Here is a 22,843-nt window from a genome sequence, read left to right as displayed (position 1 = left end):
ATTAACAGACACATCATTTATAATGGCTATGCCTTCTTAATAGGGCTGACTGGGGCAAAGTCTGTTGCCTGCGAAACGCAAACTTTCATTTACAAAAAATAAAAGCTGAACATGAAAAATCAAACTGCATGTTAAATATATTATCTACATTGTACCCCATTTTGTATAGCTTATTGTCTTGTCTTGTGCGTATGCATGTGACTCTAAAAGCAGAAAGTGTTTTCTGTAGGCCACTTAACTTTTTTCAGCTGTAATGATTGTGTTCTTTTGTGACATACATTTCTTGATGAGTTTTTAATGTGTGGTGCAGCAGAGAAACACTTTACAATAACTGAAGCTGGATGTTGCGTTGTTTATAACCAACTCTTGTAAAGCCTTTGCTGATAATAACTCATTGAGTTGCTGGGAATGCAGCTACACTCAAATTGCCATTAAATACTCGTTATGCAGCTGGACATTAAACCTTGTCCTTTGCAGGGTAAACAAAACTGTGGCTCAGCTACAGGCTAAATGAAGATGGATGGATTTTTGATACACTGAATAACTTTCCACTTCGGGTTAATGTTTGCATAAAGAATTTTTCTTGCTTACGAGGCTCAATAAGATTCAATCACAGGCATCGTGCCAGGTCTCGGGGCAATTCCCCTCTCGCCCCCGCGTCAATTTCACACCCTGCATTGTTATTACCGAGTGTGGAATGAGACAAGGCAAGCAGAAGATTGAAGACGGTCACTCTTTCTCACTCGCACATGAATGAATTTCAGGTTCAAAGATGAAAAAGACTGAAGTGAAGTCAGCTGTATAACAAATGTGTAATTTCTGTGCGATGACAATCTGAGCAAAAGGGAACCAGATTGAAGAGGAGCAGCGTGTCATATCTACTTTGTGTTAACTCAGCGAAGAGTTTCTACTGATTTTATTGTACTCATTATAATTGCTACAAATATTAAAGCATGAGTCATGAAACTTAATTCCAGGAAGGTTGGCGTTCTGAATAAAATATGGCATTTGCAAAAACCAAAACACATTCTATCAGAAAAGAAAGCTCTTTCAGCCAGTGGTTTTAGTGTGGGTCGAGTTTCTGATGTGAGTCAAGTGAAATTTCACATGCAAATTACATACTTTAGCTGTTCAGCAACCTTTATCGTTGGAAAGCATGTTAGAAAGAATGCTCGATTCGGATTGGTCAGAAAATGGCCTTGTTTATTGCTATTATACTGTGAGTGATCACAGGAACTAATTTGTTTCACAGACATTATGTGACATTAAATATTAATATAGACAGATATAACTGCTATTGTTTAAGAGGAATATAACACTTCAGGACATTTTGCTAAAAGAAGATAATTAACAGTTTGGCTAATTGGAGCATACGGAGTTATGCCGCATACCATGGTTATTTTCCATCTTTATGATTACACCTTATAACAAGGGGCAAAACCATTTAGAAAACTGTAGAGATAAAGCATACATGGATTCAATTATGTTTTGGTCAATCCAAAGTTCAATGCAAATGATTTCAGTCACAGGATAGAGATGTAACAGATTAAACAACTTTTTTTAAAGCATACACTATGGTGTGCATTTTGTTCAAATACGCCCACCTTTGTGACAGTCATGGATTTATTTATGAGTGTCTGTAATGAGTGTGAAAGGTTAGCTTACACACAGAAAAAAGTAAAAGAACTACAGGAATATGGATGTGATCTACAGTAACAGCCTTTTTGTAGGTTATGGATTAAAGTAGCCTACGCAGGCATGGCAGAGTGTCCTGTCCTGCAAATCTGAAATTTTCTTATTGTTCTTGTTTCTGCTTCATGGCGTTGATGCTGTCAGTGCAGTGAGTTATTGTACTCTGCTGAATGAGAGATGCGTTTTCACATATCATATGTCATGAAAATGCCTTCAATTACCACCCACATCTGCAATGGGAATTGAGTTCTCACTCTGATGATCAGAAAGGTTTACATTAGGTTTACATCTCTGTCTCATCACCTGAACTGAAAGTCATTCATAGCATTTAAAGATGTCATCAACATCGTCTCTTCACTCGACTGATCTCTGTTGGTGCTAACGTCAGAAGCAGGAAATAATTGCTGATTCATCCAGTAGCAGGTTTAACTTGCACCTCCAGGGTTGTGGGTTTGAATCCCACCTTCACCCTGTGTGTGTGGAGTTTGACTGTTTTGTTGCTCTTCAGAAGTTTCCTCTACGAACTCTAGTCTCCTCCCCATTCCAAAGACATGTGTTGTAGGCTGACATCTCTAAATTGTCATTAGTGTGTGAATTTGTAAAAAAGTGTGTGTGATTGTGCCCTTCAATGGGTAATCACCCTATCTATGGTGTGTTCTACCTTCTGCCCTGAGTCCCATGGGATAGATTCCAGACTCCCTGTAATACTGTATAGGATAAGCGGTAGAGAAAATGAATGGGTGGATGGATGTCATCTACAGAGAATGCCACAATATAATGGACAGCTGTGATCTGATTCCAAACTCAGCTGACGTCCATTTTTTATGGCACAACGTTCAACAGCTTGATGCGTAGCAATCATTAAACTTAAGATTATGGATTATGTAAAGATGCCAGAAATGTCATATATTAGCAAAAAAAAACATTTTGATCAAAACAATGACTACAATGATATCCAGTGAGTCATCTACACCAGCTCACATTAAAGAGACTACATCTGGGGCAAAATATCAGGTGGTATGGCTGTCCAATCATATACGCCTATTTTAGTAGCATAAATTGCAAAAGCTTAAAAAAACCCTGTATTTTAGGTTGTCTATGAGTTAAATTGTCAAATTAGTTACAATGCTGCTGTAGCATCACAACACATTTTATATAAAATTTTAAATTCTTACTATTAATAACACTATTGGGACTGAAGGTGAAACTCAGACATACACATATATTATTATTCTTATTATTATTATTATTATTGTTATTGTTATTATTGTTATTATTTCATAGTTGTTTTCTTTGTCAGTGACAAATCAAGACTTGTATGTATCCCTCACTGAGCGCTTTGTGCTGCTTGTAGCTGGTCATGACTGTGGGTCTGAATACTAAACGGAACGTAAACACATTCGGATGTGCTGAATAGACTCATTCATGCTTTGTCCCAAATGGTAGTCTTCTTAGTATTAAGATCTTTTAAAGAGAACTGATTAAATGATTTGGGGAAAAGAAATGCAACAAAAACATTATTTGAAACTTGAAATCATGTCTAAGTTTCCAATAAAATGTGCTTTCATCAACATGGGTTCATGTCAGGATTCATTCACGTGCCATGACATCACCATGAACTAGGGTCATGTAGAAACAGAGAAACAGTTTGTATTTGTAGAAAATAGAGAAAAAGACTATCTGCTCATTCTCTGTTCTTTCTGTGCAACCATTACAATAAAATCTCTTAAATAATCTTAAGCTTGACAAGTAGGGGGACAAGTAACCCCAAGTCAGTAGAACTTCTATGGAACAGACAAGGAAATAAAAACATAAAGATACAGTCTGGTATTAATCACTGCTGTTATAGGAAAACAATCAAACAAGGTGGTATGACAAGGAAAAATACAAAACATTGTTTTTGCTATCTTCGGTTAAATATTTCCTAGAACAGCACTTCCTGAAATATATTTTCCTTTTCTAACCACAGAAATTTGGCAAAAATTTAATCCATTATGCTATAAAGTCCTTCCAGCACCAGCCTCTCTCGTCACTCAATATGTGAGTGAAATAATTAACACGGCAGACCTGACACCTATCTTTCTACTTTCACGCTACTGGATTTCATTCTATTTTGTCACATATTCTGAAATGAAACTTCAGTATTTAAAGTCCTTAGGGGAAAACAGAAGGTCCTAAAGGGCTCTATTGGGACACACTGTTCAAATCAGCCTATTTCAGTCGTATGCTTTTCTTGCTTAAAGCAAATTCAGTTCTGTCACATCGCATTTGTTAAACAAGAATCCCTCATTCATAAGTAACATTTAAGCAGTGTATTGTAGAGATCAGATAATAACATTGAATCTGTGTGATTCATCCTATTGCGTCTTTGTAAAAAAAAAAAAAAAGTTTAATTCCAAGTGCCTCAGTGCATAATCTAACCTGGATACTGTACATTTGGCCTTAAAAACTGTAATCATAATCACCATACTGTGCTCATTCCAGGACTCCAGGAATTCTCTGTTTACACTGTGATCATTTATATTGATTTATATTTCACACCTTCCTCAGCCAGACACATAAATGAGCCAATAACAGGTGTTAGTCTCTAATATTATTCACAGCTCTAATATCATATCACGAAATAACGTCTTAAAGAGTTTAAAATTGCTGTGTATTAGAAGATATGCCAACGTTTCAAACTTGTTATTTTCAGTTAAAAAACGAACACAATGTTTGTCGCTTCTAATTCATGCGCGCGCGCACACACGTATTGACCTACCACAAAAAAATATTTGAATATTTTTTTTTCCAGGAAAAAAAAAAAGCAGGCTGCTGTGTTTACACTACAATACAGAAATTTAGGGGAAAAAGTATTATATGGACTGACCCGCTTTCTCAGGAATCTCTCTCGGTGTTTATTAATCCGGATCTTCAGCTTCTCCAGTGATTTGTAAATAAGTTTCAGAACACGACGTTGAAGTGAAAGTGTCTGTGTGTGTGTGTATGTGTGTGTGTGTATGTGTGTGCTGAAGCAATAATGACCCTTTCCGTTATTTCTCCGCTCGTGGTTTACTTTTTAGAGCGCGAGAACCAAAGGGTCGCGTTGACTACACGCGCACTAAACACTGTGTGTACAATAGTATGGTCCCGCAGGGGGCGTGGCTTCGACCCGCGATAATATTAAACCTCGAGCGAAAACAAAGCGATGGAATGAAAGGAGTTTTTTTTTGGAAGCTGAGACAATGCACATGTGCTGGAGCGCGAGCTTCCCATGTTACACATGCAGACAGAGAGAGAGAGAGAGAGAGAGAGAGAGAGAGAGAGAGAGAGAGAGAGAGAGAGAGAGACTGAAAGGGACAGTGACACACTACACGGAGAATAAAAATGATAGAGAGATTTAGTAAGAAAGACATTTTTAATCCGAGAGGTTTGAACAGCAGATGTTTTATTATTATTATTATTATTAGTATTATTATTATTATTATTATTATTATTATTATTACTATTATTAGTATTATTATTATTGTTGTTGTTGTTGTTGTTGTTGTTGTGGGGAAATCTAGAAAATATATATTGACAGATTAACTTAACTTTGTAGAAAAAACCTCAACCTCCCCCACTCCCCCACAAAGAAAAATAAAATTATTTTATTTATTTATTTATTTGTTTGTTTGCTTGTTTGTTTGTTTGTTTGTTTTTGGAATTTTTATTGTTGTTAAAATTGTTTAATTTTTCGGTTAAGGCATGTATATTCGTTGTAAACTTACAAGTATGTGATGGCTGTCCAGTGGCAGTAGTTAGGTGCAGAACCCCGGAATAGAAATAAAAGATGAGAAAAAAAGAGGATAATTAATCCTTACTGAGACTATCAGTATTGTGTTGTACGGAGTTATAGCTGGATCCTTGCATGATTGTGCAAGTAGTTCTAGCTGAATAAAACCCAATTAAATCACATGCTTGTTGCTTACTTTAAGTGAGCTGCATTATTATTATTATTATTATTATTATTATTATTATTATTATTATTATTATTATAGCATAATAGTGTGGTATAATAAAGCTTATATATAAGCTTTATTGTAACTTAACAGTTTTTCCTTATGCCAAGACACCTGTCACAAAAAATCTTTAATATAATTTTAATACCAACTTTTGTAAACAGGTGGGAAGCAAAAAATAATAATAATAAAGAATGAAAGAGAAAGGATGAAAACCCAAACAAACAATAACCAAAACATAAAATAACTTTTCAGTGCCCTGAGGACACCATTCCCACAGTGAAGCATGGTGGCACTGTTTTATTTAATATCTGGAGTAAGAATATTTAGTTCTTAGTTGCACTAGCTAATGTAGCTAAGACATTACATAATGTAGGTAAGAGTACACGAGGAAGGATTCTCCTACCTCTTTGTTGTCGCATTTCTCAACCATAGCAGCAGAAGAGATTTTACGACTCATCCAGTCTTGCAATCCTACCACCTGCCCATTGTATCCACTCCCACTATTCTCCAGACCATCTCACAAGACCTTCTGCCCTTCATTACCACTATCATCAATGGATCCAAAACATCTAGTACCTATAATACAATTACCTTCAAAAGAGCAAGGGTTATTCCCATCCTGAAGAAAACTGCTCTGGATCCATCAGACATCAGTAACTCCAGACCGGTATCACTTCTCTCTCTTCTTTTAAAGATTCTTGAATGCATTGTCTATAATCAACTGTCTGTCTATCTCTTACAGAACAACCTCTAAGAACCCAACCAGTCTGACTTTAAAGCAGACCTTTTGGAAGTCTCTGGGAAACTACATGCTGCTAGATCAGCCAGGCTATCATCTGTCCTCATCCTCCTTGACCTTTCAACAGCATTTGATATGGTCAACCACAAGACTCTCTTGTCCACTTTCAGGAGTCTTGGGATTTGTGGATCAGCATGGAAATGGTTTGCTTTCTACCTGGAAGGATGCTCATATCAGGTAACATGGAGGGGAGTGACATCTGCTCCATGCAGACTCTCCACTGGTGTCAAACAGGGCTCAGTACTTGGTCATCTTCTTTTCTCCCTGTATACTCACTCTCTTGGTGAAGTTATTTCCTCACATGGGTTCTCTTACCACTGCTATGCTGATGATACACAACTTATCTTCTCTTTCCCACCCTCAGATATCACAGCTTCTGTTCGGACCTCAGCATGTCTGGCAGACATATCATTGTGGATGAATGCTCATCAGTTGAAGCTCAATCCAAGCAAAACTGAACTGCTTCATCCCAGGTGATCCATCCCCAGGTCATGATCTTGCAGTATCCCTACATAATGATCTGATCTACCCCTCAGTCACAGCTTGCAATCTTGGGGTAACCATGGACACTCAACTGTCCTTTTCCTTGCATGTTGCTAATTTGACACACCGATGTCAGTTCTTTCTCTACAACATTAGAAGGATTCTGCTATTTTTGTCCACACAGGCAGCTCAGATACATGTTCAGTCTCTTGTCATCTCAAGACTGGACTACTGCAACTCACTGCTGGCAGGTCTACCTATAAACACAATTTGTCCTCTGCAAATGATTCACCCAGCTGCTGCATCCCTCCACTGGCTTCCGGTAGCTGCACGCATCAGATTCAAAACACACATGCTTGCCTATAAAGCCAAAAATGGACTAGCTCTCTCTTACCTCAAAGCCCTCATCACTCCTCGCACTGCATCTTGCATCCTCAGATCTACCAGCACTGCTCGACTGGTCCCACCATCTCTCAGGGTAAGAGGTAAGCATACTACAAGACTTTTTTCTGCTCTGGCACCAAGGTGGTGGAATAAACTTCCCCTAGGTCTCCGGACAGCTGGCTATTTTCAAACAACGGTTGAAGACCTTTGAACAGTGATTTAGGCTCATAGTATCTTAAGTCTGTAACCTAGTGACCAGAGTTAATGTTTTCAATGAGACTAAAAAGCAATTTGGTACGTCTCTCTGGATAAGGGCATCTGCCAAATGCTGTAAAGGTAAATGTAAATGTAAGTGTGTAGTCTGTAGTTTTTCAAACTGTGTCTAGTAATAATTTTGCAATGGAATGCTATAAAAGTAATTGTTTAAAACAAAGTTAGTTGTTTATAATATTTGTTTTATTTTTTAAATGCTTCTTGGAAAAACCATTTGTGCATAATATTGTAAGTTAAAAGAATAGTTACACTAAACTCCGTTTTTAGCTCTGTGAAGTATCTGTTTTTTCCTCGTAGTTTAAACAATAGACTATGCACTACCCTAATGTCTATACACTTCCCTAATCAATAATCTCCTACATAAGCTTCAGAGCTCAGGTACAATATTAAATAGGCTGTTGGGAAACTGTCTAGAAGCTTTTTTCAGATATCAAATATCTTCAGATGATTTGATAAAAATTCTAATTAGTCACATACAGTGTAACATATAGTATAATACAGTCACATATAGTTTAAAAATCAGGTTGAGGTAGTGAGTGTTGTCCAGGTTGAGAGCACAAATAACCTTTGGGAAGAAGCTTTAATCACTTACTTTAGAAAGCAGACAAGTCCATATTTTAGATAACCGAGGTCACTATCTTCATTATCTTCTTACCTTGGTCCAGCACTTTCCTTGGCCTTTCCCCCACCCCCATAGATGTACAGTAGGCAATGGCATAATTCAACCATTATCTTCAGCAATGACTTAAATTCTGCCATGGACAAGGTTTGTGTTGTGTTCCATGATAATTCCATGATGGTTTGTATTATGTATTTAATTTTTTTCAACATATTGCTCTGCACTTGCTGCAATTACTACTGTCATTTATTCTGAATATTTTTTTTTTTACATTTTTCTTTAATTTATACTTGATATTTAGTATATATTGCATTGTGTTAGGGTTAGGGTTTTGTTTTTCTGAGAAATGAAAAAGATGGCTGGGTGACAGGAATCTCTGAGATTATCAAACACACATGCAGATATGATGCACTGCTTTAAAATCTACACAAGATTTTGTTTAAATAAAAACCCCTGCACAGTCACATTTTCATACACAATTCCGACTCCTTGATTCTTTCTGATATACAGTAAGAGGATCACGTCCGATTTTAGGCCTCCTGTTATGCTAGGAAACACAGTAACACCTGACCAAGAACAAATCTAACCCCCTCCTCAGGATGAAAAACGTGTGTGACCTTCTAGAGATTAAAAAACTTTCATCTGACTTGGACTGGAAACAGGTTCCCACTGGTTTTTGGCAAGAACACTAACTAATGGTGGGGCACATCTCTGCCTAAACAGAGGTGTTGGGAGAAGCTGCTCATTCTTTCATGGCTGATCAGAACTCGATCTTTACCTGAATTGGGTAGAAGAAATGTTCTGTGGGTCTCATTCTACAGTTTTGTTTTTTTTATATTTGAAGCTGTTTGGTTGATCTGTGTTTATAAATATGACAGACTTATAAATATGATGCATTTGTGTGTGTGTGTGTGGCAAATGGACAAGAGACACATGGATTAGCTCTAGATGATTTATTGAGTTGAGTTCATCGTCTTAGTTATTAATCATAACCTGAAAGCAAAAAGAAAAAAATCTATTCAGTTTCTAATAATAGCTGATTTTTTTAAGATCAAACATATCATAACATACATATTCTAAGCTATTATTAGAAAGATAAGTGCTATGTAAGTATTAGTATTGATAAAACCATTAAACAAACCATATCAGTATTAGAACAGTATAGCAAAACATATGAGCAGTATATAAGTATTTAGAGTACAGTGTATTCTCTACACTAAAAAAAGTTAAAAGTTATTGAACATGTGCAGCTTATAGCAGTAGTAATAATAATAATAACTGTTGTAGTCGTAGTAATAGAAGTATGGCAGTATCAGGAATAATAATAGAAGTAATAGTAATAATATTAGTTGTATTAGTAGTATTAGTAGTGGTAGTAAGAGTAGAGGCTTATGAGATTTGAGGTTGAGGTTTTCTCAGTCACCTGGTCGATCCAGTCATTGTAGGCAGACACTCGGGTAAAGACAGTGGGTTTCTTCTCGTAGTTGCAGCCGAGGCCTGAGACAAAGCTGGCAATGCCATGCACTTCCCACAAACCCTCAGCATTCTGGCAGTTGAGAGGACCTCCAGAGTCACCCTGCAGAAACACAATGAAGGCTCAGTCATTGTATCATCTCATTATGAGCTGGAATTCCAGCAAAGCTGGAGACTAAATGACTGAACAGTCAGGATATGTAAATATTAAAATGTAAATATTTGTGAAATGCCAAATAATATCAGAAGAAAACAGCAGAAACTGATGCATTAGCTGGATTAAAACCAAACATTTTCTGATGCAATCTTATTTATGTTGATAAAATGGTCAAAAAACTAGTCAGATATAATGAAATGGGTTATGAATTTGTGTCAGAATATTTAGAGGATCACTGCTGAATTTGTGATGGAATAGTTCCAGGATCGCTGGTGTCCTTCCAAAAGGCACCAATTAAGACCAACTTGTGTGTGAATGCACTATTAACAGATAGTGGAACATTTCCATGGAAATTGCCACGCACATTCTGACACTGACGTTAATCATTACCAGCAGCAAGTTAACTGAATATATCGAATGCTGTCACTCACATTGCAGCCAGCGACGATGCCGTCACCACCGGCGCACAGCAGAGTGTCTTTCAGCAAAGCACCCCACCAGTCAGGTTTGGAGCATGTGGCGTGGTCAACAATGGGCATCAAAGCCTGCTGCAGCTTATCAGAGATGGGACCTCCAGCTGGTAGACACCACAAATCACTCAAATTAAAAATTCTTAATCATTCCCAAGGCTTTCTAGACATATAGGGTGTTAAAGTGGTGGAACCAGTAAAAGAACCAGAAAAATCCTCTGAGTAATTGCAATGTGTCTGACACAACACAAGTCCAGGAATAAATACTCAAAATGTACATTAAGCCATACACACATCACTTACTGGAAATTCTGCCCCAGCCGGTAATGTAGCAGGGGTAGTTCAGGGTCGCTCAGGGTCACATGTTCAGTAAGTTTAATCAGGGCAATGTCAAACCTGAGCACAATAGTCACATCTTTGTTTACATTATTTAAATAATTTATTGATTTTCAGTCTTTTAGCATTTCTTCTCACCCGAAAGCGACAAAGATGGGGTTCCACTTCTCGTTAACAATGATCTTCTCAGGAGTCATTGCTTCGGATCCAGCCTCCTCCTCCACCAGGTTATATTTTCCCACATACACACGGTAGGTGTTCTGCTTGCTGAGAGAAAGTAGAGCAAAACATTTAACATTATCCTGAAGCGGGACGCTGTGCTGTCTTACAGAATTCTACTATACATAAGCTTGCTTGCTCTCATTGTAAGCAACAAAAAGTAGCTTGTCATACTTGATACAGTGTGCAGCGGTCATCACCCAGTTGGTGGCAATCAGCGATCCTCCGCAAGTGTGTCTCCACTCAGAATTTTTCAGGTACTGCAAAGAGATCTGTGGAAGAAAGGAGTCTTTGAAGATCCAGACACAAAGTATAAAGAAAAGATAGAGAAATACAGAGAAAGGAAAAAAGAATCACCTGCCAGGGCCAGCTGTGAGGAATGGCATCCACTCCATTGACCACACGGGTGGTGAGGGGCTTGATGGGGGGATCACCACACCCCAAAGCTAAGGCAATCATCAGACAATTCATTAATAATGTCATGACGTGTTCCAAACAACAATACAGTGTACAATTCTATTGTCTTGTGACATTTATTTGAGCTTGCGCTTTGCTACATTTGCTACAAAATCTAGCCATACGTCATCTGGTTGCTATATGTATATAAGCAAAGAATGTAAAGCATCATGATGCAGCTTAAAATGCTCGTTTTGAGAACAATTCTCCAGATGTTGAGTCTGCTTACCGCCAGCGATGAGAACCGATGCCAAAATGAATGGAAGCATGTTGCCTTGATTCTGCTGACACTTACACGTCCAGTCGAATTATATATCCTTCCTCTCTCACCCTGTTTATAAAAAGTATGAATTTGGTGATCACCTATTGGATAATGAGTAAATGAGTGTCAGGATTTGTGCAGCTGGGTTCCAGAAATGAATTCTCATGGCCTTCACTCTTTCATACACACACACAGACACACACACACGCACCCACACACAAACACACACACAAACACATGTTTGCCTTGCTATCCTTGTGACAACTAACCAACTTTTGCTCTTTTACTATATTTATTTATCTTTTTAATAAAATCTGCAGTTTTGTAAAGTCTTTTTTCCTTCACAGGGACCAACCAGAAGGTCTATCAAAGTATCTGATCTTCATTGGGTGGTGTTTCATTTTTAAACTTCATTTTGAACATACAGTACATATCAGTATTTTTTTCCGAAGAAAACCATTTTGGTACATTAACTGTGTTAAAGCAGGTCACCACATGGTGCTTTCTCATGTCATGTCAGGTTCCACAAACCTATTGCTTAAGCCAGATAACTAAACATCTGTAGCCCTTAAATGTGTGGCCCTAAAATTTTGTAAGATTCAGTGGGAGGGAAAACTAACCCGGGCTTCAAATAAGAATAAATAAAGGACCTAAGACTGATATTTTTAATGGAAAGTTTGGAATTGCATTGCAAATCTGAGCTAAAACAATTTGAGACATGTCTGTTTAACTAAGACTGTTACATTAATTCCCCACATAATTCTCTAAACCATTCAGATTCTTATTCATCTTTATTCTTCTTTGTTTTGCTGATTGTGGACTTAGAAGTATCTTCTGAATCAAGCTATCAAAACAGTTCTCCAAAAACTAGTAGTACTGAGTTTAATCTATGATACATATACGACCATAGAAAGTAGGTTTTTGTTTTGTTTTGTTTTTTAAATCATGTACACCTTTAAAAATTGTTTCCATCTACTTTTATATCCTTCTGGACACTCTAAGGTTCATAATGTTTATTATTCGCCCCTCCAACCCACATTTCCTGAATACTTATTATGTCATCTGATAAAAATCTTTCACATTATTTAGGCCCCACAGCATCATTACATAATTCAAAAACCTCTTCTCGCTTAACACCAGAAGCCTTGCATTCCTGGTACTGAATCAGACGAACTGTCGGCCATAACAGTGTTATTTTGCCTAATCCTTCAGTTTGCACGCCAGCTTATGCAGGATTTTCCTTAGCACCAAAAAAAATGAGTGCAGAAATGAAGACTACCTTGGCTAGTGAGGGGAATCTTCTATGGCTATGCTCATGCGGGAATAAGATCTCATTCAGGGACACACAGCTGAAACATGCCAAAGCAGCGATCAAAGCTCCTGTCTCTTGCAAGCATTGCACACGTTTCACCATGAAGAGCCTTTGCCACATGCCAAGCTAGCCTGTCAGGCCAGGACTCCATCGTGTCAGCTAGCCCCGTTCCCACTGTTACCCGATGGGTTCCTATCCGTGGAGAGCTGCCCACCAAGGCAACTTTATCCTACCCACCACCTCGCCTGACTTATGCATAAACGGTGGCTCACCCACCTGCCAGCTTTAACATTCCCAGGCAGCAGAGACCACCACAGATTTAGCACAGATGAATGCAGCGGGTCAGAGTGGTGTTAGTGAACAAAAGCCTGTCTGGCGGCGCAAAAACTGTCCGCCTGTGACATCACAGACCGACCCACCAACGTTTCATCCTTCCCAGGTGGTGAGGAGGAAGAAGAAGGCAGTCTGACAGTTTTTTCCAAAGAAAGGGAGCCCACAAATCACCACCCAAGCCCACACCAGCCCCAACTCATGCGCAGGCTTCCGACCCTCATTTGTTTAGTGGGAACGAGTTGGGAGATTCCCAGATATTCTGTGGCAACAGAGGCCATTTGGGCCAGAGAACATACAGCAGTGAAGAAAATGAGAGATAAATGCAGAGAATACACCCACTCACTTGTCACAAGCACCAGTCACAAGCACTACACTATCGAAATTTTGAAAAAAAGTTATTACTGTTTTTCACAAAGTGCCCCAAAAAATGTTGCAAAACATACAAACCTCCCTATTGGAGGAAAGGGTAAAAAGAGTGGTTCCGACGGAGCAAAGCCAAAGTTGGTTTTACTCAATGTACTTCCTGGTCCCAAAGAAAGGCAGATCCACATCCCCTCAGTATGTGCGTTGCTCTCAGAGGAAAGAGGTTAGCACTGGCCCACAGAATCATGCATGCCAACGTGTGTAAGAGGATTGATCTGAGACCTCCCTTACGGTTTATATATGCCACCACCGTAGTGTTGTCCGTTCTCACGAAAACATGGTGCCACTTTAGGAATGGGAGAAAATGCCTCAGCATCAGAAAAACTGACAGCATTTCCAGATAATTTTTGTGGAGATTGGCCAGATGTCAGTCCCATCTCCCACTTACTGATCTGCCCTCGTGAGTGCTCCCCAATCAGACAATGACATGTCCAATGTTATGATCAATGTATGTTCTCTCGTGCTTTATTCTGACTGAATATAGTCGTTTATGTACATAGCGAGATGAATGCCTTACTCTCTGAGTAAGGGCCACTTCTATACATTTGACAAACACTCTCGGGCTGAGAGACATTCCAAAAGGGAGAACCAAGTACTTGTATTCCACCCCACAGAGAATACATAAGGTTTGCATTGCAAGGGGTGGAATACAAGTACTTTGGTTCTCCCTTTTGGACTGTCTATGAGCCCGAGAGTACAGAATTGGCCCTTACTCCGCTCAGAGAGAAAGGCATTCATCTCGCTATGTAAACAACTGGCTGGTGGCTGCTTAGTCAGAATAGAGCATGAGAGAACATACATTGATGCTCACAGAGCATTTATAGTAGCTGGGCTTAAAATTAAACACAGAAAATAGTGTTTTAATTCCCACACAATCGATAATATATATGGGTTTATCACTGGAATCAGTTATGTTCAGAGCACGGCTGTCAGAGGGAAAAGTGAAAAAATTCACTCAATGTCTGGCTATGTTCCAGAGGGAAAACAATGTTTCCTTTCACACATGCTTCAGGCTATTGGGACTGATGGCCTTGGCCTTAATAGTCGTTCACCTTTGCAGACTATTTATGAGGGATTTTTTGCGAAGGGTTGCTTCGCTAAGGCTAGACCCCTTATGGCACCCTTGGAGGAGAGTGAACGTGATGTTAGCAGTGGTGTTGGCACTGCGCCAGTGGAGACACTCATCGGGGTGCCCATGGAGGTTGTTCAGGCCAGAATGGTCATAACATTGGACATGTCATTGTCCGGTTGGGGAGCACTCACTTGGGCAGATCAGTAAGTGGGTGATGGGACCAACATCTGTCCAATCTCCACATAAATTATCGGGAAATGCTGTCAGTTTTTCTGACGCTGAGGCATTTTCTCCCATTTCTAAAGGGGCACCATGTTCTTGTGAGAACGGAAAACACAATGGTGGTGGCATATATAAACCATCAGGGAGGTCTCAGATCAATCCTCTTACGCACGTTGGCACGCATGATACGGTGGGCCAGTGCCAACCTATTATCTCTGAAAGTGACTCACGTACTGAGGGGTAATGAACAGGGATGTGGATCTGTTTTTCAGGGCAATCCTCCGGAAACTGGACAGGGAAGTGGTCGAACAGATCTGGAGCAAATACAGCAAGGCAACAGCGGACCTGTTTTTGACGCAGGACAATGCGCAGTGAACTCTCTTTTTCTCTATTAAAGATCTGATGCGCTGGCACACAAATTGCTGCACATTCTTTTTTATGCGTTTTCACTGGTAGCGTTAATATCCGAAGTTCTCGACAGAGTTACGATGTAGAGATTGAGGCACCATTGGGGCATCATACTGTACATATGCTATACGAAGAGCCGTGGGCTCTTCTGATATGCAGAGGACTGCTGACACAGGCATGGGGAATGATTTTTCATCTTCACCCATAGCACCTGGCATTATGGGCTTGGCCAGTGAGTGGTGTAATTTGAGTGCAATTGGCTTGCCCGAAAGTGTTACTAGAACCATAGAAAATGCTAGAGCCTTGTCCACTAGATCGCTGTATGAATGTAAATGCAGCATGTTTAAGTGATGGTGCACAGTTAAACACGAAAATCACTTTCAGTGCTCAGTGGCAGAGGTACTATCATTTCTTCAGGATTTGATAGATCAGGGGAAAGTCTTCTCAATGATAAAAGTGTTCCTAGCTGCTATATCAGCATGTCACATGGGTTTTATGATAAGACTGTTGGGTGTGAAGGGTGTGAAGGGTTATGAAGGGTGTACATCACACTTTGCCTGTTTTAAGGCCGCTATCTTCCTAATGGGATTCAGAACTGGTACTTGATGCTCTTACGGTGGCCCAATTTGAGCGACTGGACAAAGCTATGCTTTTTTAAGTTATCAGATAAAGCATGTGAGTACTTTCTGTGCATTCTGCATGTATGCAATTAATGCAGAGGGATGCGGGGGTTGTGTTGAAACCAAACCCTGCATTCATGCCAAAAGTCATTAATTGTCACTATTGTTCCTCTTTAGCTAAAAGTTTTCTATTCCCCACCACTTGCTTTGCAAGATCATCAAAGCTTGAATTTCTTATGCCCATTGTGCACTCTGCATATCTACGTGGACAGAATCGAAGGGTTCAGAGAAAGTGATCAGCTATTTGTGTCTTGGTCTAGACTGCATTCAGGAAGACCAATCACAAAACAGCGATTTTCCTGGCATATTCCAGTAAGGGTCTTACCGCTCTGCCTGGTTTACATGCACACTTAACAAGGGGATGACAACTTTGTGGGCTCTTTTTAAAGGGGTCACAATACAGGATATTTGCAAGGTGGCGAGTTGGTCCTCACCGCAAATCTTTGCAAGATTTTATAAAGTAGATATTAAAGTGCAGACACTAGCACATGCTGCACTGAGTGTAGGATCATGAGTTCTAACTTATCCAGCCCTGGATGTTTGTCGTGATTTGGTTGGCAGGTGAGTTCGAAACAGGCCGTAGCTTGCAATACCGTAGTGGGAAATGTATGCTTGAAAGAGAATAACATACGACCTAACATACATAAAGGATGTTATTTTTAGTAAAGTTTTAAAGACACATTACAACGATCAAGTTAGCAGGAACTATATAAAGGATCACACAACTGAAAGGCACAAGTTAGTACTCTTTTTTTTCAGTTTTTTTTTTTAATAGTAGTCTTTATTTTTCTAGTTACAATTAGCAACATATGCACATATCCATTTACTACACGGGTATTAGACTATAGACACTGACAAAAGCGTTTGTATTATGTACATGTAGTGATGGGTCGCTTTCGAAACCTTTGTTAATGAAGCTTCGAAATTCTTACGAATCTTTTATCTCAAATCATTGATTCGGAGCGTGTATCAAATTGGGCAAAAATTATTTAAGTAAACGAGGCTTTGTTGCATCATTACTTTTACAAAATGTGTTAAAATTCCGATGGTGTTGATCTCAAAGTGAGCCCATGAAAGACTGTTTTATTATGAATGGTAATGAAAATGGAGCCAATTTTGTTTGTGCTGATCTATGATCTTTTCAGGATGCGTTGTAATCACCTGCAATTTTGTGAAATTTTACCAGATTTTACTATAAAACAAACCAATACCAGATGCAACAGTACCACTTTATACACACCATACTGCACATGGACAATTTAAAGGCAATAATTAAAACCATACGCATTTATGTTTATTTATGTATATACATTATTTTTCACTTATATTTTCATATTTTATATATATATTTTTTATATAGTTTATACTTTTTGGGTTATATAACTCCTTTTGGTTATATTTTTATCCCAAATTGCATTCCTTATGTTTGAATACCAGAGCATTCACTGCATTTCACTGCATGTCGTACTCTGTATGTATGTGTATGTGACAAATAAAATTTGATTTGATTTGATTTCATCCAAGAGTTCTCTTCTCCATCTCCCTGAGTCATAACATTACACCTTCACTTTGCATGTGTTTTATAGGCAGCTTTGATAAACACGTGAGAGTAATTAAAAATTCAGTAACTGCATGTAAATTTCATATTATTTAATGATTTGCAAATTATATTGAAAACATTACAATGTTGTGAAGATATTTGCAATTGTTTTGTAAAAGTTGTCAATATGTTTGGGCCTAGATCTCGTTTCCATTACACTATTTTGACCAGTAGGTGTCTCCAGCGTGTTTTGTTTCGAAAGCTTCGAAACTGAATCATTTTGCGATTCAAAATGCCTCGTTTCTCCTATCACTATGTATATGCGGAAGTGTTTGAAAGACACTAAGTTAACATCAGGTAATCTAATAATTGGAGGTTCACAAGTCAATAACTGTGCTGTGGAAGTGGCACTAAAACTGCACAGGGTTTTTCAGGGCAGGAAGTGTGTGACCTCTAGTGGTCATAGTGAGAACAAGAAGCTTCCTGAACAGGCTATAAAATAACATAGCTATGGCTAAACTAGCATTCCACTTGACATCAAATCAGTTTTTGTTGGCACTAAAATTAAACATTTTTGAATAAAATTCACCGGTGTACATCAGCATCATATCATACGAGATGAAAAAGTAGTTTGCGCTCTACTGTCTTAACTTGCCAGCGCTAATCACTGTACCAAGTAGCTCCATATTTACATAATGTTAAACCTCCACATGAGTCACCAATGGTTGTCACTCAAAAAAAGGGGGGATAAATGAGTTTATCATAAACTGTGAACTCAATCTACATAACTACAGACAACCTAAAGTTTTTTTTTCTCCAGCACCCCAGGAATGTGTCAGTAATTAGTTTTTATTTCTTAAATGACGTCATACCTTCTTTTTTTTTTTTTTTTTACCAATTGTTACATTTAATGTGGTGTAATAGCCAAAAACAAACAAACAAAAAAGGACAAATCCTGTTATCATTTAACATTCATTCTTTCATTAGGCTGAAACTAGAAGACATAATCATGTCGTTCTTAAGTTACAATTTTTCCTTTTTTAAACAATGACACATCATGCTCATCAAATCTGTTTATCTGTATAAGAATGAGCGCATAAATATTAAAAAAAGACCTTCTGACCAGACATTCTGGTCAGATTTGAGAATTCAACAGCGCTTTGTTAGGACAATTTTCTCCAGTAGCAGTAAGCTCCAAGCTAATTTTCTCCAGTAGCAAGCCTAATTTTTTTATTAAACAACCGAAAAAGCATAGTACTACAATGTACAATGCTAAAATTAGTGTTGACCAAGACTAGGCAGAATATTAATTATTAATACTATTCTAATTAGCGGGGGGGCACGGTGGCTTAGTGGTTAGCACGTTTGCCTCACACCTCCAGGGTTGGGGGTTCAATTCCCGCCTCCGCATTGTGTGTGTGGAGTTTGCATGTTCTCCCCGTGCCTTGGGGGTTTCCTCCGGGTACTCCGGTTTCCTCCCCCAGTCCAAAGACATACATGGTAGGTTGATTGGCATCTCTGGAAAAATTGTCCGAAGTGTGTGATTGTGTGAGTGAATGAGAGTGTGTGTGTGCCCTGCGATGGGTTGTCACTCCGCCCAGGGTGTATCCTGCCTTGATGCCCGATGACGCCTGAAATAGGCACAGGCTCCCTGTGACCCGAGGTAGTTTGGATAAGCGGTAGAAAATGAATGAATGAATGAATGAATATTCTAATTATTATTACTATTATTATTATTATCATCATCAAAATCCACTATTATTTTCTTTCACTACACAAATGTTTGCTGTGAAATGCATCAAAAACATGTATTAAACAATACTGTTTCATCCCCTTGTTAATAATAATCTGGTTTCATTACTGTTGCACCTCAGCCAATGGAAACATTTTGAATTAGACTTTAGCAATGTTAGTATGTGTTGTGTTCTTTCATGAAGAAGTGTATCTTTTGAAGAAGCCATCTTCTAGTTCCTCTTCCTAATGTCCAACAGTTAATTGGAAAGTCATACTGGGTCTAGTACAATGTCTTTTAAAAGGCACACACTGGCTTCATTGGTACTGACATACGTAACCATGCTTTAATATTAACACTGGGGTTTCATTTCCTGACAGATGTGAGGTAGGCATTCCAGAACAAGGCGATTAGGTTGGCAAACAGCACCCGGAACTGTAAAGAAAAAAAAAGGTCATCCCTATCTCGTTTGATAACTTTAACAAGACATGGCAAAAATTTGTTAAGCAAATCTTGAACTCCTGAGGGTTTCTTTTAGCATATCTGTAGACTTTGGGAGCAGAAGGCCTCTAGAATGCCTACATCCTTCCCATAGTATCCAACATAATCTTTACTAACCTGTCAATTATAATAGGAGTTAGATATTCAGTTACTCCGATCATCTGTTTTTTTGGTATCAGACTCACCTGCACAGGCACATAGTTGATGTTGATGAACTGAAATGGTGTCCAGACTTTCCAGTTCATCTTGAGAGCAGGCCAGTATCTCGCTTTCAGCTTATCCTGCAAGTCTGCATTTGTCTTCCCCTAGAGTGAACAAGTGGATTTTACATTTACAACAGCAAGACATGTCTGTAGCCTTGTACAGACATGAGGGTGCCACACAATATTACCATCAATATCTCCAGTCATACTCAAAAGTCAATGTTTCATAGATCAGGGCAAAGTATTTCTACCTCCAAAATGTTCATCACTGCAAAGAAGAGGAAGAGAAAAGCAGGGGCAAAGACGAGTCGCTCCAAGAGGAGGCGCTTCAACGTGGAGTATGGAGCCGAGGCTGGAAACAGCAGCTCCAGAAGCTGGTAGAAAAAATGACTCAGTGGGCCTGTGATGACAAGTCTGAAAAAAGCATTATATATAGAGACTGAATCAGTTTCTGTGGTTCTTTAGCAAAAATCGAAAGAACATCTAAAAAACAAATTAGAAAATTGCCCAACATAATACTGAACAGGACTGATAGGATATGGTTGCCTGATCATCATACCCGTATACAGCAAAGCGGATGGGTCCATACACGTCCACTTCTTTCCTAGACTGGCCTTCTTTAAGCTTTTTCTTAGATTCTAGAGCTTGGGAAAGCAGGTTTCCCAATGAAGACAGAATGGCACTGAAAAACACAACACAGGAGCATTTTACACATTTCATGTTATCCCTGGATAGTTTTCTTGTTTGGTGCAGCAAATCATAATTAATAAAACATTAAACTAGTTCAAAATAAATCTGTTGATAGGGCTTGCATAAAGTTGCCATGTAGCCTTGTTGGTTTCCTGGTGATAAAGTTAAATAGTGTATAAAAAACAAATCTACTAGCTAACATTAGGTAGATGGAAACACGGCGGTTCCAACTGATTTGACCAAAGGCCTTAAGCCAGTGAATGTTGTCTAGATTAAAAGTGAATGTTGTCTAGATTATTCTTACTTACTAGCAGATAGTTTAAAAAAAGAAAAAGAAAGAGATGACTCAAGTTTATGATAATATGCCACCCTATCCTGCTTGAAGGCTTTTCTCTTATACCCACCAGTTAATTGGGTTCTTTTAATCATAACACTTTTATCATGTTTTAGCTATAATCCATGCAGCAGAGAATTTTATATAATGATGAATCTGGAAAATGACTGCATTTCAGTTTCTCTGCAGCACACTGATGAACACGAAAAGCATTGAATTAGAGTTAGACACTAAAAACATGAAGTGCGTTTGATCCTTAAAACAGCTTGCTAAATGTTTTTGTTTTATATTAAAGAGCAAGGCAAATGTGGGCTTTCTTTTCAGTACAGAACGTTTTCCACATGACTCTAATAAACATCAATAACCTGTTTATTTATTTTTCAGTAACAAGGTTGCATTTGTTCTCTTCTCCATATTACATAGGGGTCAATTCACCAAATAAAAGAGCAAACAAACCAGGGGTGCAAAGACCTTTTTTTGTGTGCGTTCACACACAACTTGCACATGAATGTTTCAGAATTTTGAATCAGTTTGTTGATCTGTAGCAATGTTCATGCATTTTACTGGATGAAAATATACCTGACAGGGTTTGTATTAGAACTGTTGCTGATTTTAATACATTATTATTAATTATTTATGATTTTTTATGATTTATAAAGTGGAGCTATATGAATCATAACCAGGAAGTCCATTTCTTCTAATGATGTTACAGTAGTGAAGCTCTATACTTCTGTATTAAGGGACAGTATTATATTATATGTAGTTGACTCATCAGATGTTTAATCCAAGCTTCTCTGAATAGTTTTATTTTACATACTGTGTGAATGGAGAGTGTTTTATATCTAAAGCACCCCAAACCCTTAAAGTTAGATAATAAACATGCCAACTGACCTTGTAACAGATTTGGTGATGATCGGATATTTCTTTAACAAGTGTAAATACTGCTGTAGTAACCTGGTTAGTAAAGCCGGGTCTCGGATCGGTACACTTTGTGTAGGCATTGCATTTATTGTTTTATAACTTTGAGTGTGGCACAAAGTGATATGACGCTCAGCTAATGAAGGCTACTTGTGAGCACGATACAGAAGAAGGGTTGCCAAGTCTGCGTAAAATAAACACATCTGCCAGTCTTTAAATCTAGCAAAAACATTTTTTAACTAAATATTTAAAAACGTGACAAACGACGCCATGAATATGTTGTTGTACTGCGCATCCGTCCAGACGAATGATTAATCATGAAATGGCTTTATATGTCAGTACATTATATTTAATCTATTACATTTGTTTAAAACTCCTTTATAGGCCATTTTTAAAATGAAACACGTTAGAAAAACGACTTGGTATTGGCGTGAAGAGACTGAGTTACTGTTATCACCCTGAAACTTATTGAGATTGTTTTACATTAACACAACAGTCCATCACATTCAATTAGTTTTGTTTTTTTTACAATGCTCATATTAGAATAATATATTACTTTACTTTAGCTAAAAATAGATTATTAATCATTGCCACAGTATAATTATATTAAAGATAACCGCGTTCAAGCGGTGAATTCAATTGAAAAAAAAAGTATTTAAAGTTAATATAATTAATCTAACGCCAAAAAAAACCTTATCAATATCAAATCAATATCTTCCTAAAATTAGAGATAAACCGCGGATCTGGCAACACTGGGAAGAGGGCGTCTCGTTGTAGGCGTGGCTAGCAAGTGGTTCCTGGTTATTACCTGTGTTCTGATTGGTCTATTTTATGTAGTAGGAGACTAGTGAAGAAAAAAAAACTAATAA

At 38.3% G+C, this 22,843-nt stretch overlaps 2 protein-coding genes across 2 annotated transcripts; both read right to left on the bottom strand.

Annotated features, from left to right (window-relative positions):
* Positions 1–9,171: 9,171 nt before the first annotated feature.
* On the bottom strand, positions 9,172–11,725 carry ela3l (elastase 3 like). The gene is given in 9 exon segments (XM_060883415.1): positions 9,172–9,226; positions 9,657–9,809; positions 10,295–10,440; positions 10,637–10,677; positions 10,679–10,729; positions 10,808–10,936; positions 11,063–11,160; positions 11,246–11,334; positions 11,574–11,725. Coding segments are annotated over 9 exon segments (765 nt in total). The 5' UTR covers positions 11,614–11,725; the 3' UTR covers positions 9,172–9,208.
* Positions 11,726–17,691: 5,966 nt separating this feature from the next.
* On the bottom strand, positions 17,692–22,149 carry pxmp2 (peroxisomal membrane protein 2). Its single transcript, XM_060883416.1, has 5 exons — positions 21,948–22,149; positions 20,592–20,714; positions 20,284–20,446; positions 20,015–20,134; positions 17,692–19,763 (listed from the first exon to the last, which is right to left on the bottom strand). Exons 1-5 carry the CDS (start codon positions 22,055–22,057, stop codon positions 19,695–19,697), a joined length of 585 nt encoding a protein of 194 aa, XP_060739399.1. The 5' UTR covers positions 22,058–22,149; the 3' UTR covers positions 17,692–19,694.
* Between the last annotated feature and the right edge of the window lie 694 nt (positions 22,150–22,843).

The sequence above is a fragment of the Tachysurus vachellii genome, chromosome 12 (genome assembly GCF_030014155.1).
Source record: "Tachysurus vachellii isolate PV-2020 chromosome 12, HZAU_Pvac_v1, whole genome shotgun sequence".
NCBI lineage: Eukaryota > Metazoa > Chordata > Actinopteri > Siluriformes > Bagridae > Tachysurus > Tachysurus vachellii.
Note: the sequence above shows the minus strand (reverse complement) of the source record. Positions and strands in the feature narration are given on the sequence as shown.

Excerpts from the sequence above, each read along its gene's own strand:
- pxmp2 (XM_060883416.1), bottom strand. The coding sequence starts at position 22,057 with ATGCCTACACAAAGTGTACCGATCCGAGACCCGGCTTTACTAACCAGG. Across the intron at positions 20,447-20,591 it reads ATCCGCTTTGCTGTATACGG|ACTTGTCATCACAGGCCCAC; the intron begins GTATGATGATCA and ends TGCTTTTTTCAG. Across the intron at positions 20,135-20,283 it reads CAGTGATGAACATTTTGGAG|GGGAAGACAAATGCAGACTT; the intron begins GTAGAAATACTT and ends TGTTCACTCTAG.